General features: G+C 42.0%; 1 protein-coding gene across 1 annotated transcript; it reads right to left on the bottom strand.

Moving 5' to 3' along the window:
• Window positions 1–10,047: 10,047 nt before the first annotated feature.
• Window positions 10,048–12,401, bottom strand: LOC147430365 (mitogen-activated protein kinase kinase 9-like). Its single transcript, XM_086494832.1, has 2 exons — window positions 11,077–12,401; window positions 10,048–10,794 (listed from the first exon to the last, which is right to left on the bottom strand). Exons 1-2 carry the CDS (start codon window positions 12,215–12,217, stop codon window positions 10,694–10,696), a joined length of 1,242 nt encoding a protein of 413 aa, XP_086350958.1. The 5' UTR covers window positions 12,218–12,401; the 3' UTR covers window positions 10,048–10,693.
• Window positions 12,402–12,986: the final 585 nt, after the last annotated feature.

The raw sequence follows: 12,986 nt of genomic DNA, 5'->3' as shown, positions 1-12,986 counted from the left end.
GCCCATGAATTTAGAGTCCAAAAAATATTTCTATTCAACACAGCTGGGAAAAAATGTATTTTTTTCCTCATCTTGCATGAACGGAATGATTTTTTAGTTTTTGTAAATTGTACATGGTTCATAGTAGCATTTTAAGCAAGAGTGGTAGCCATCAAGTCCAATAAATGCATGGAGACAGGATAATGGCAAATTTAACTCTAACAAGTTCACTAAAATGTGGTAATTTTTTATATAAGCTATGAAGTTTGAGACCAAAGGCAACCCTAAGAAGTGGAGTCACAAGAAGAAGCTAGAGTAGCTGCTAGAGTTCACAATCCTCAAGGACTCCCTTCGAGAAACATTGACATACATTGAAAAGGAGAGACTAGAATTAGAAGGTGAATCAATCTATGAAGTTGTATACAGAGATCCAAAAAATAATATGGTGATGCTACCCATGATACCAAGGAAAGCATACATCTTGCCAAGAAGCTGCCAAGTGAAGAAGCACTAGAGATGACATACCTGCTCAATTACTTTCAATTGTCACCATGCGGTATAGACACTCAGAGAGCTCATGAGCTCTATACCAGCATCAAAGAAGATGGCACAGCTAAGATTATCACGTTAGAGGATGATAAAGTTAAATCCAATAGCCCATCCCCATACCTAGTACATTAGCCAGGAAATGGAGCATGATGGGCTCCTACTATCAAGCTCTACAATGGGTGGTTGCAGACATGTGTAGCGTGGTAGTACAAGAACATGCACAAGATGTGAACACCATCTTGACTCTACTATGATGAAAGCCTATGTGGAGCTACACACACTAAGAAACGAACATGAATAAATCATGGTCGAAGCTCAATTGGCTTGATACGAATCAAAAAACCTCAAAATCCATAGGATGCCATAGCAACAGAAATTGACAAAAGCACAAGATGCCCTAGCAAAAGCTCAAGTGTTAATCAGCCAAAGATGTAATCATTGATTTGAAAACACTTTGAAGAGCACTCGAACATGTTGGAAAACAAACTAGCAATTACAAAAGTGGAGTGCCCCCAATTATCATACACACTCTTACTGGTTCTACCATCTTTACCTCAATCACTTCAGCTTTTTTATTATCAAGACATTGTGTAGAAAAGTGCATGTATTTTTTGCCACAAGTGTAATAACTCAAATTTCTATTTGTAAAGTCACTCCTTCCTCTGCCTCGGCCATCATAATTATGATACCTACCTCTTCCAACCATCCCAGGGTACTGGCTCCGTTTTCAGCATATTCATAGGTCTTCTCCTACTCTAGATTGGTCAATGTTATCATGGAGACATTCTTTCCCTCCTTAAAGTGATGAATTCCAATCTTGCAATTATTCCACAGGTGCCCAAAAGCTTTGCAATATGTACACCGGCAACACTCATCTAACCATTGTTCTTTGGATTTGCATTTTGTACACTAGGTCTCTACTTTACCCACTAGAGGGGTCCTAGAGATCTCAAATATCTGCTTGAATAAATCCTCAATCTTTCTACTCCACTCTCCCTTCTTCTTGCTCTTGGAAGTATCTTTTGACTCCTATCACCCAAAGAACTAGAGTTGGTTGATGACTCACTAGAACTAGAGCTTTCTTTTCCCTCCGACCCTTCTCCTTCTTGGCTTGATGTTCCAGTTTCAAAGCTCTTTGCACCAGAACATCATTTTTTTGGGTAGGTGATGGCACTTATTGTTCTCTAAGCTGCTTACTTCTAAATCCAAAAACCAAGTGCGCATACGTTTCTCTAATGGCTGCTCATTCAATTTTCTAGTCAGCTCTTTAATCTTTTCCACATAATTCCTAACTGAAAGATTACCTTGCATGATTTTATCAAGCTCATAGCGGATATCCTCATCCCCTTGGTTCTCACTGTATTCTATAGAGCAAGAAGGCTTTCTTCAGCTTGATGTATGTCCTCAGCTTATGTGTTGGATGGTGATAGTACCATTTCCGTGTTGCATCTTTCAGAGTTTGTGAAAAGAACTCAACCTAGTCCTCTTCATCTATATTCTTCGTATCAACATAATACTCAAACACCTGAATATGCACATCTAGGTCATCTCTTCGACTGCCTTTGAAAGTCAAAAATGGTATTTTCAAATCATTGGACCTCTCCCCATGTATGATGATCTGACTCGCTTTCCTAGCAACTAGGTTTATCATTGTGATATGGTTTCTCTCCCAATATTTGTGCTTATCGTAATAGTCAATGTCTACATCCCATATCTTTGATTGTAGTCATTATCAGTTTCGATGAATCTATCAATTTCTTTTCCTCTACTAGGCTTTGTTTGAGAATCTGATCATCATCAATGTCTGCGTCTTCCTGCATCACTAGTGTCACTATTTGTTTTGGCTTTCTCTTCCCTAGTTGAGTGACAAGAACCGTTTGACTGAGAACATCTTTTAGCTCTCTTGAATATTGCCTTTGGCATGTGGTTGAGTGTTCAAAGGTTCGACGTTCTTCACCTGCTCCAATACCTAGATTTCCTTCAGTTTTCTCACCATGAGAGTGTTGCTAGTCATCATCATACTCTTGTTCTAATTTCTCTACGACTGTATTGATGTGATCATGTTTTTGGTAAATGTTGTGAATAGCTCTCCTTCCTCGTGTTGAGTATTGTATAGGCATTGTGAATTAATAACTAGCTTCGAGTTCTAACTAGGAGATTGATTCCTATCAAGAGCTTTAGCTCACCACCGTGATCACCAAAATGGAATGAGCTAGATCACTTTGATAGTTATTCTAGAGTTAGACTCAAAGTAATTGATCAAGTTCAAATTTCATATTACGAGATGAAAATTCAGACTTCAAATGACCAGATGATAGACATCAAACTTCAGATGAATAATTAAACTTGGAAATAGACTACTAGAGTTGTATTCAAATTCAGATAATAATTCAAAGTACGAGAGTTTAGAGAACAAATCTTTGGAATGATAAATCTAAAAACTACAACCGGTACAAGGCTCAACAATGAATGTTCCTAAGCTTCACAAGATACAAGAGGTTGGCGTTAAGCGTCTTAAGAGTGAAGAGACTCAAGTCAAGAGTCAAGTGTCTCTCCAAACTGGGATTAGTGGATCCTATTTATAGGTCTCCGCATTGGAGTGAATGGTCGCACAGTCACACAAAATCAAGTAGTAGATGGTAACTCTTGTTGGGGTTAAGGCCTATGTGCCTTGACCGGTCGCCCAGGTCATGGGCGCCCGCCCACTGTTACCCTATACTTATAGTGAGTATATTGTATAGGGGGAGCTGCCACTTCACAGTCTCCCCACCCACATCGTGTGTGTGTCTCCTTCTCTCTCTCTCTCACTCTCCGTCTGTGGTGCTCCCCGATTCCCTTCAATTGGTATCAGAGCATAGGTGCGGAGGGAGCGCGTGTGTGCACAGTCACGACGACAGCGGAGAGCCAGTTTCATTCCCGAAATCGCGTCCACGCGCGCGCACTTTCAAGAGTGCAAACAGGGTTTCGACTTCGGCATCGGCAAATTCAGCTTTCCGAGAGCGTTTCCAGCAGGTGTCCTGAGGTTTTACCCCCCTTTCGAAGCCATTCGAGCCATCAAAAACTTCATTCGAGCTACGGTTGAGGAGCTGCATTTTCAGCCCTCTTTTGGCAGTTTATGCTGCGTTTTTTGGGTCGAAACGGAGGTTTTTGGCATAGCTTTCACACCCGGACTCGGATACATGTGATCCAGGAGTTTAGCTTGGGGTTTTGGCACGCTTCGTACGCGCTCGTCATATCAAAATTTAAAAATTCTGAACGCTGAATTTTCTGCAACAGCAGTTGTTTATTGTGTGTCGAGGATTCCACACATGGTTTGCTCTCAGATGTGAGAGTGATATTTGCTGCAAGTTTCCTCATAGGTGGGAGGATACGATGTATGCCTTATGTGGTTTGATGCTCAGGGAGACTAATGTGATTGCATTTTGAGCTCGGCAATGTATGCCTCGAGCATGTTTTTTGGCAGTCACAGGTAGAGCAGATATTTGTGTACTAGATTTGCAGGTGTTTGCAATGATGTATGCAAAGTGTGGAGATTTGGTGCATGCATTTGGAGTACGGTTTGATGCGCTTTGGTTGCTCATGGTTTTGAGCGTGCAGTCAGTTTGGTTACTGGTTTTGTGGCCATTTTACAAACGAAACTCTGGCGAAATTTTCCCAGGAGTTTTATGCGTATCATTTATGCGATCTAGGTAGAGATTGCGGGTTGCACTCAACATTTGCGTGCGGTGTTCTCTGCAGGTGGGAGATTTGTGCGTGTGTATGCATCGATACCGCACAGTGTGGGCTTGGTGATTCGCTCACGGTTTGACAGGCGTACAATTATCTTGGCACACTCATAGGAGTGAGTATTGTGATGTATGCTTGTGTGGCTACGAGCTAGGTAGCCGGATTCGAGAACTAATGGCTTGAGGTTTTTCAACAAGTTTCAGCTACATGTTTTACAGGTTTACAAGTTTACAGGCAAGTTTGAGGGCTTATTTGGGCGCTGAATTTTCAGCCATTGTTTCCTCTTTGCAGGTGTCCATGTATGGCTCAGTTGTAGGCTGATTTGGGACACATTTGTGACTTGTATATGCAGTTGTTTAAGAGCTGAATTTTGGGGCTGATTTGCAGCCATATTTGCAGACTTTTGTTGATGCGATTCGAGCCAGTTTAGGGCTGATTTGGTTGACATTTGCTACTCATTGTTGGTTGCTCTTTTGCGAGCATTATGGCTGATTTTTCATTTGACTTCGAGCGTTATGGTCTGACACAGTTTGATGGTACAGATTTTGTTGCTTGGAAGGAGCATATGCTTGTTGCATTGGCGGATTTGGGGCAGGATAAACCCTTGCGTGGTTTATCGGCGAAGCCCAAGTCTATGCGTGATGATGATTGGCAGGATCTTGATGAGTTGGCAATGTCTACGATTCGTTTGCATCTGGTTGAGTCTGTTGACTGGTAGGTCTCGAGGGAGACTACAACTCATGCTTTATGGCAGAGTTTACATGCTATGTACGCGACATCCATGCCTACAAGGGAGTCTAGTCCCACTTCTATGTCCATGGGAGAGATTGGTCCCACACGCAAGTCTCGACGGCATAGAGACTTGACATGTTGGCATTGTGGACATAGAGGGCACATTAGGCGTCGATGTTTCAGGCGTTTGAGACAACGGAGGCGACAGATGCTAGTGAGATCAGTACGGTGGTTATTGAGTATGCTTGTGACGGCGATGTCACATTTACATCTAGCTTGTCTTCAGACGATCTTATGTCTACGGATTGCATATCGGATTGCACATTGTCTTCACATTGGTTACTAGATTCAGATGCTACTTTCCATGTCACGTCGCATTGTGAGTGGTTTAGCACGTTTTCTAGTGGGAGACTTGGTTGTGTGCACATGGCTGATGGTGTTGTGTATGACATTGAAGGTGCAGGAGACGTATGTTTGTCCTTGCCCAGTGGTATGAGATTTACCCTGCATCATGTGCGTTATGTGCCAGATCTGAGACGGGATTTGATCTCGATTGGTCAACTTAGAGATTGTGGATGTCAGATTTTGCTACGAGAGCGAGATTTTGTGATGCATTTGGGTTCGCTAGTGATTGCGAGAGGTGCCAGGAGTGGTACAGGTTACCCTTTGCATGTGGATCACGTGAGAGACAGTGTTGTCTCTGTGATCATGCAGCCAAGTAGAGAGCGAAAGAGCAGGCGAGTCTCTTTTGCTTGTGGGTTGCAGGATGCTTTGCATGGAGTGCAGAGCAGTGACCTTGTTGTGTAGGTTGCATCTACGGATGCACAAGTAGAGTGGGACAGCTCTAGTGAGTCACAGCAGGATGAGTCATCAGAGGTGATGACAGAGATGACTCACATGGATGCTGAGATGTCAGCTATTGTGGAGTCATTTCTTGATATGCTTATGTCAAAGCTTGATACAGATTCAGGACATATGGATACTCTTGGTACACATGTAATATGTGGTGGGCACGAGGAGTCACTCCAGAGCTCGGAGTCAGAGTGCCATGGTCTCTATGATAGGGGACAGGATTTCCATGAGTTGAGTTCTGAGTTGGAGGTGGCAGAGGTTGCCAGGGTTGCATCAACGTTCGGTGTCCTTATGTACGAGATGCTGATCTCGAAGCCCGACATAGCAGCTGCAGTGGGAGCATTTGCAGCAGGGTTGATCAGTCTTCGATGACTGATCTTGGCATAGAGCATAGGGGAGGTTTGCAGGTATTGGACCGATACTTGCAGGAGTGCATGAGCTCTTATAGACTATTTGCAGAGCTTGGAGCTAGCTCTGTGTGGCTTCCGGAGCGGGATGTTTGTCTATCAGTAGAGCCGGATGCACTAGCTCATCGAGAGTCAGTGGGCATAGGTTGAGAGAATCTCTCACCTTCTATTAGTTGTACACTAGTAGATCTTGCTTAAAGGCACATTGGCCTTTAAGTGGGAGGTTGTTGGGGTTAAGGCCTATGTGCCTTGACCAGTCGCCCAGGTCATGGGCGCCCGCCCACTGTTACCCTATACTTATAGTGAGTATATTGTATAGGGGGAGCTGCCACTTCACAGTCTCCCCACCCACATCGTGTGTGTGTCTCCTTCTCTCTCTCACTCACTCTCCGTCTATGGTGCTGCCCGATCCCCTTCAACTCTACCAAGTAACTTGTCCAAGTAAACCCCCAGCAAGGTATCTCTAAGAGTTATTCCCACCTTCTACCAACTAGAATAGCCTAAGTTGGATATCATGCTAACAAGTATTAAACCAAAGCAATATACTTTGGCAATACTTGGGTCTAATTACAGAATCTATAAGCTACAAGGATAGTGATCCTTTCATTGTATAATGCATAATGTGCATATTGTAACTGGAAATAGTGCAATATCTCTTGGCTAGAGTTATCAACAACTACTTGTTCAACAAGAATTATGAATAATCTCTTAAGGCCGAGGTGAGCATGATGAGTCTTATATTTATATGTAGCTTCAAGATGAACAAAGGATCCTTCTCGCTTTAGAACAACTGTTACCAGCTACTTTCCAAACAATTTCACACTATGGAGTGATCAACTGAATCAATCCAAGTGTAGTGAGTAATATAGGGACACACACCACATAAGCAGAGTATGAGAGTTTCCTAAAACTAAACACATGGTACCTAAGTTGAATTGCACGTTATACATTGTACGTAAAATACACCTGAAATGGACGTATTATACGACACCCCTTCTTGAAAGTTCGATCGAACTATTTTTAGATCGAAACATATTTTTATTGAACTATACTTAGATCAAAATCCTATTAGTCTTATAATAGGCACGTGTGGGCTATTTCTCATCATCTTTGGGCATCTTCTTTAAAGCTTTGCCTTGAGCTTAACCCAAAGGTAAGCTTTAAAGCATAAAATAAACTTCAATAAAGATCTAAAAATAAATTAAATTAAATTAGGTTTAGAAAAAATTGAAAAAAATAAACTTCTCAAAAATTTACCCTAACTTTGTTCAAAATAAGGTTTTGCATGGTTTTCAAGACTTTTGGATAGAACAAGTTGTACTATGTTAAGCCTAAAAACTTAGCTCTCGTAGCAAGTATAAGTGTTAGACAAAAACACCAAACTCTTGAAAGTGCTAACATAGTATCAACTTTTGATAGTTTAGATCTTATTCTACCAACATTATGCTTCTAATCCAACAATGTTATCAAACATTTATGAGAGTGTGCTAATCAATTCTCTCATTGCATCTATACCAAGTATTTGGACACAAACTACTTGTATAATCTAGAGTAGGATTCAATTTTAAGTCTTTTATCAGCACAAACAATTTTAAGGAATTTGAAATGGACAGTTTTTGGAATTGGACATGTAGCGAATGTGACTTGGATAAACACACATTACCATAGGATGAGTTAATAGAGCTAAAATATATGGTCATAAAACATGGTCAATTTACATGAATTGCATGATTTAAATCGCACTGTATGGAGCCCATAAGAGTCACACATCGAATCCACTAAATTTTGAATGTTTAATGATAGTGACAGAAAAAAATTTCTTCTGAACCACAAATATAGTTGCTTACCATAGATTATTGCATACATCTTTTTTTTTTTAGACTCCGGAAAATCGTCTAGGGAAACATCGCTTATTTGCACAAGTGCTTTTGATGTGTGTTTATCCATATGAGTGTGTGTACAAAAGTCATTCTAATACTTTTAATGGATACTTTGGCTAACATAAACTATTCTTCCAAAGGACTTTTGAAATGCGCAGCTTTTCTTTTTTAAATTCGACACCTATTTTGATACCAAACTAGTGTTAACTAGTATTTTTTTGATCAAGCTATTTTTTAATCTATATACATTCCGACCGAAAAATAGTTCGATCAAACTCTGTTTCATACAACTATACATGTATGATACTGGTATACAACATATAAGCGTGTATTATTCGTATATTTTTTCGTATACGGGCATATAAATGCAACTTAGCATGGTACCACAAAATTTTGATGTCATATGGTCCACATTGGTGGTCACTCTTGTTGAGAGACCTCTACAAGCACTATGATAGAAGTTCTCAAAGTTGAAATTCCTTCGACCGACAAAATGAAGTACTTGTTGAATACATAATCACCTTTACAAGATAGGTTTTAGCCTATGGGTTTAGGGATGAGGGCTCCCAAGGGTGTTGGCTATGAAGGTGACTTCCCAATGCATATAGTTAATGAGAAGTGATACTTGAGCCAGAGAAACAAAAATGCCGTGTTTACCTTAGTATCCTCTCTTGGTCATTTTGAGAGAGAGAGAGAGAGAGAGAGAGAGAGAGAGAGAGGCCCGTACTTCTGAAAGAAGTGGGAGGATGTTTACCTAATGCGATACACTCGAAACAAAAGTGGCACTTTTTTGTCACAAGAAAGATGATAATAATAAGGGGATGAGCAAAGGGAGGGCTAAATTGAGAACTGGGCTTTGGAGCAACTGATAAACATAAGTTTTTCTAAGCCTCACTTCTTGCAAGTAACCCTCCTAGATTTCAACCTTAGGAGCAATCCCAATAGACCTCAAAAATATCCAGACGTCTAGAACTCAAGACCTCTTATTCAAGATGGAAATGGAATTACTTTTCTATCAACTACACCTCTCTCTCTCTCTCTCTCTCTCTCTCTCTCTCTCTCTCTCTCTCACACACACACACACACACACACACACGTTTTTCGCATCATGGCCGTAATGGGGAGTCGGTCCTCCATCAAGTCATCCTTTATCAACAGATCTCAAAGATGTATCCAATGAGCCTCCTTGAATTTAAGACCTATTACTGAAGAGGGAAACGGGATAACCAATCTACCAGGATTGCATGATAGAAAAGTTATCTCAGCTTACAGTCGAGCCGCTTTGAAATTCATAAATGCGGGTTGAGAGGAAGACCAAAACGAAAAATCCCACCTTGACTTTTGAGAACAGTATAAAAACAGCTCAATTTTTCAAAATTTCCGCTGGGAAAATCCATAAAAAGGAATTGTGTGTGGTTGAAAAAATATTTTTTCCTGAACACTCCCTCCAAACACACACGCACGCACGCACACACACACACGATTTAAGCATTTAAGAAGCTACCTAACAATAAAAGACATTGAGCCATTGCAGGTGTACTTGGCAAAGATGCTCCCTTATCCGTCAATTCACTGTAGTTGGCGATTGATCATGACAGGACCCTTCAGGAACCCCAGCCCCAAACACGGGCAGCTAGCACTTGTCCCAGCAATATCGTAAGCATGATCACACAGACTTAACCCTTAACACTATACTACAATGACTGCCAAGTAGACAGTATGACCTCAAAGAAAAGAATGAACACAAAAAGGGGAATTCATAAAATTGGTACAACTCATGCGTAATAATGGCACCTATTTCTACACAACTCTACTACAGTGACTGTGCTGGAGTAATTATAAAACCTCAAAGACAAAAATGGTAATACCAAAGGAGAAATAATAAAAGTGGCACAGGGATTAGTAGAGGCTCTGAACCTATCTACAGGTAACAACCATTAATTAGTAGTTTTATCAGCAGAGGAAAAAAAATTGTAACAGAGTATCTTTCCAAAATGCATGGTGGCATCAATGAAGACAATAAGACCTGTGATACAAATCCAACCACTGATACATCAAGTTTCACTTGATACGATGAATCAACCTGCCCTCTGTTCCTAGCCAAAAATGACAGATGGGCATTAAAATGCCATGGAAAGGTGGGTAAAAGCTCACCAAACGTCATCTAAAGCACTGTGAATAGAACTCTAGCAATTTTGCATCCGAATGTGAACTTAGGACAACAGGCCACCCAAAAAAAGGGAAACGCATAGGAAAATTGCCAGACGAAGAGCTGCAGTGATCGTGGACCCTATATGCAACAGGTTTCTGACCAAGCCATTTGATGTATACGCAAAATTTCGAAAGGGCCATATATAAGGCATTAAAAATGCACATGACCATGGCTAATATCCAAAACTTGCTAGCAGGCAAGATTATGTACAATGCTTCTTTGTTTCAGACACAGCTGTCAAGGGACAAAATACCTGGGTGTTTATACAATGCATCTGCATCTCTCCATTGTCTTTACTGAAGAACATATGTCCCCTTATACCAATGAACTTCTATAGAAGCAGGTGATCACGTGAATCATGAAAACATAGCATTGAATGCTTTAGTGAAATTTCCCCAAAATCGTCCTCCAGATTGCAGCTGTGAATGTGTTTGAGCCTTGACACCTGATGGGGGAGCTGAAATAAAACAACACAAAAAGCACTCAAACCACAGAAAAGACTTTTCAGGCCGAGTTGCAAAAGAAAATAAACAAGTACAACACGAACATGCATCAGAATGAAGGCCTTTGTGAGCACTGCGTAAAATCTTCCTTGCATTAACCATGCATGACTGTCTAAATCATATACATAGTTATTAATACAAACCACTTCAATATGTTTTAGTAACAAGACTTGTGCCTTGACTTCTACAGAGGCATATAATATTCTCAAAAGGTCTTGAATGCAGAGCACATCTACCTTCAAATTTGGTTATGAATGGATGGGTCAAGAGTGTCGATGCCCGTGGTCGCTGGGATGGATCTTTCTGCAGGCATTGTTGGACAAAATCCTTAAACTCTGGAGATGCATTTTCAGGGGGTGAAGGTGGTGGGTTGTAACATATAGCAAACATAAGAGTAGGCCAGTCAGCTTTCTCTCCTGGTAATAGGAAGGGGAAGCGTCCAATTGCACATTCAAGCAAACTCAGACCGAGACTCCATATATCTGCTGTATATCCATTGTAATTCCCACCATGGCTGTCTGGGTCAAATCGCTCTGGGCTCATGTATGCACACGTTCCCACAAAGGTGTTGCAAGGTGCAAGAGTACTTGCAAGGATAGTGCTTACACCAAAATCTGCAATCTTCACCTCCTGATTGCGTCCCAGAAGAATGTTAGATGGCTTGATGTCACGGTGGACAATCCTGTTGCGGTGAAGATAATCCAAGCCCTTGAGAGCCTTCTTGGCAACCTCTGCAAGGTAGCGCTCCGATAAAGTTTTCTTTGCTTCAATGACATCTGCCAGGGATCCTCCATCCATGTATTCGAGCACAAAAGAAATCTCACCTCCTTTCTCAGATGCACCAAAGCATTGAACGACATAAGGGTTCTGAGCACGCCGGAGAATGTCCATTTCTGTAAGTATCTGTTTACAAACAGCTGCTTCGTGCTTGTCTTGGATAATTTTAAGTGCATATAGTCTGTTAGTGCGCTTATGTTGAACTTTGTAAACCTTTCCACTGCTGCCATGGCCGAGGAGGCGAACCTTAACTGTATCATCAGGGTTGACTTCTTCAATGTGTAGGGACGAGGATCCATTATTAAGAAGCTGTCTCCCAGTACGACCTTTATCTGAAGAAAGAGAAACCCTGGGGTTTTGGGGCCCTGCAGCAGCCGCAGCAGCGTTGACAGCAGCTCGTGATCTGGGGCGCCCGCTTCCTTCCGACAAAGCAGAGGGACGTGGGAGAGGTGCAGGCAAAGGTAGCGGTGCTGGCTTTTGAAGCTTCCGTTGCTGCTGATCTTGCTGCTCTCTCTCCTGCTTGCTTCTGAAGCTGTCATTCCTATCAGTAACCAAAGGCGATTTTAGCCCATGCTTGGATCTCTTCTCCAGCAGAGACATCTGAGGCTGATAAAACCGTCTCCTACACGCGGCTCACCCTTGTCCGCTATTTGCACGAAAGGAAGGAAGAGAAGCAGAGGCCCGGGAGGCGGCGGAAAGAAGAGCGCGCGCGGGGGGCGGGGGGCTATGTCGCATGTACAAACCAACCAACGCTGCTGAAAGGTGTGTGGAGAATGGGGCGATGATAGTGAGGAAGCATCGTTGAAAAAGTCACATGTTGCAGTAGCCTCAGCCATCCTCGTGACTAATTGACACCACTTCTGTCACTAGGGATCTACGGTCCCTATTAATTGAGGACGGCCGGATCGGTTTTGCACCGTCCGATGGCGTTTAATCTCCAAATGATCATCATGTGATCACAATTAAAGTGAACCCCAAGTAAATTTGATGTGAACATCAAGTGACCGCCAAGTAATCCCCATGTGAATCCCAATCAACATGTGATCACCTTGTGACCCCACCCATTATCAAGTGATTACAATGTGACCCCGACTATCCCAAAGTGATTGCAGTGTGACCCCGTCCATCCCAAAGTGATTTCCAAGTGAACACCATGTGATTTCCACCCCGTCATTTTTGCTATATGATTCTATGTTCACGCCTCCATTTCAAGTGACGCGCGATAGCTTAATGGGAGAGTTGTGACCTTTGGTTGTGTAGGTGGTGGGTTCAAGTCGTGGGGGCTCGCCGATCGGAATCTTTTTATTCTTGAGAATAAATGGACGGTCCACATCATTCGAAGATGCTAAACCGTAGATCCCACCTGACA

The sequence above is a fragment of the Adiantum capillus-veneris genome, chromosome 22 (genome assembly GCF_014529385.1).
Source record: "Adiantum capillus-veneris isolate H3 chromosome 22, ASM1452938v2, whole genome shotgun sequence".
Taxonomy (NCBI): domain Eukaryota; kingdom Viridiplantae; phylum Streptophyta; class Polypodiopsida; order Polypodiales; family Pteridaceae; genus Adiantum; species Adiantum capillus-veneris.
This window is presented reverse-complemented; position numbering and strand designations above follow the sequence as displayed.

Excerpts from the sequence above, each read along its gene's own strand:
- LOC147430365 (XM_086494832.1), bottom strand. The coding sequence starts at position 12,217 with ATGTCTCTGCTGGAGAAGAGATCCAAGCATGGGCTAAAATCGCCTTTG. Across the intron at positions 10,795-11,076 it reads ATTCATAACCAAATTTGAAG|CTCCCCCATCAGGTGTCAAG; the intron begins GTAGATGTGCTC and ends GTTTTATTTCAG.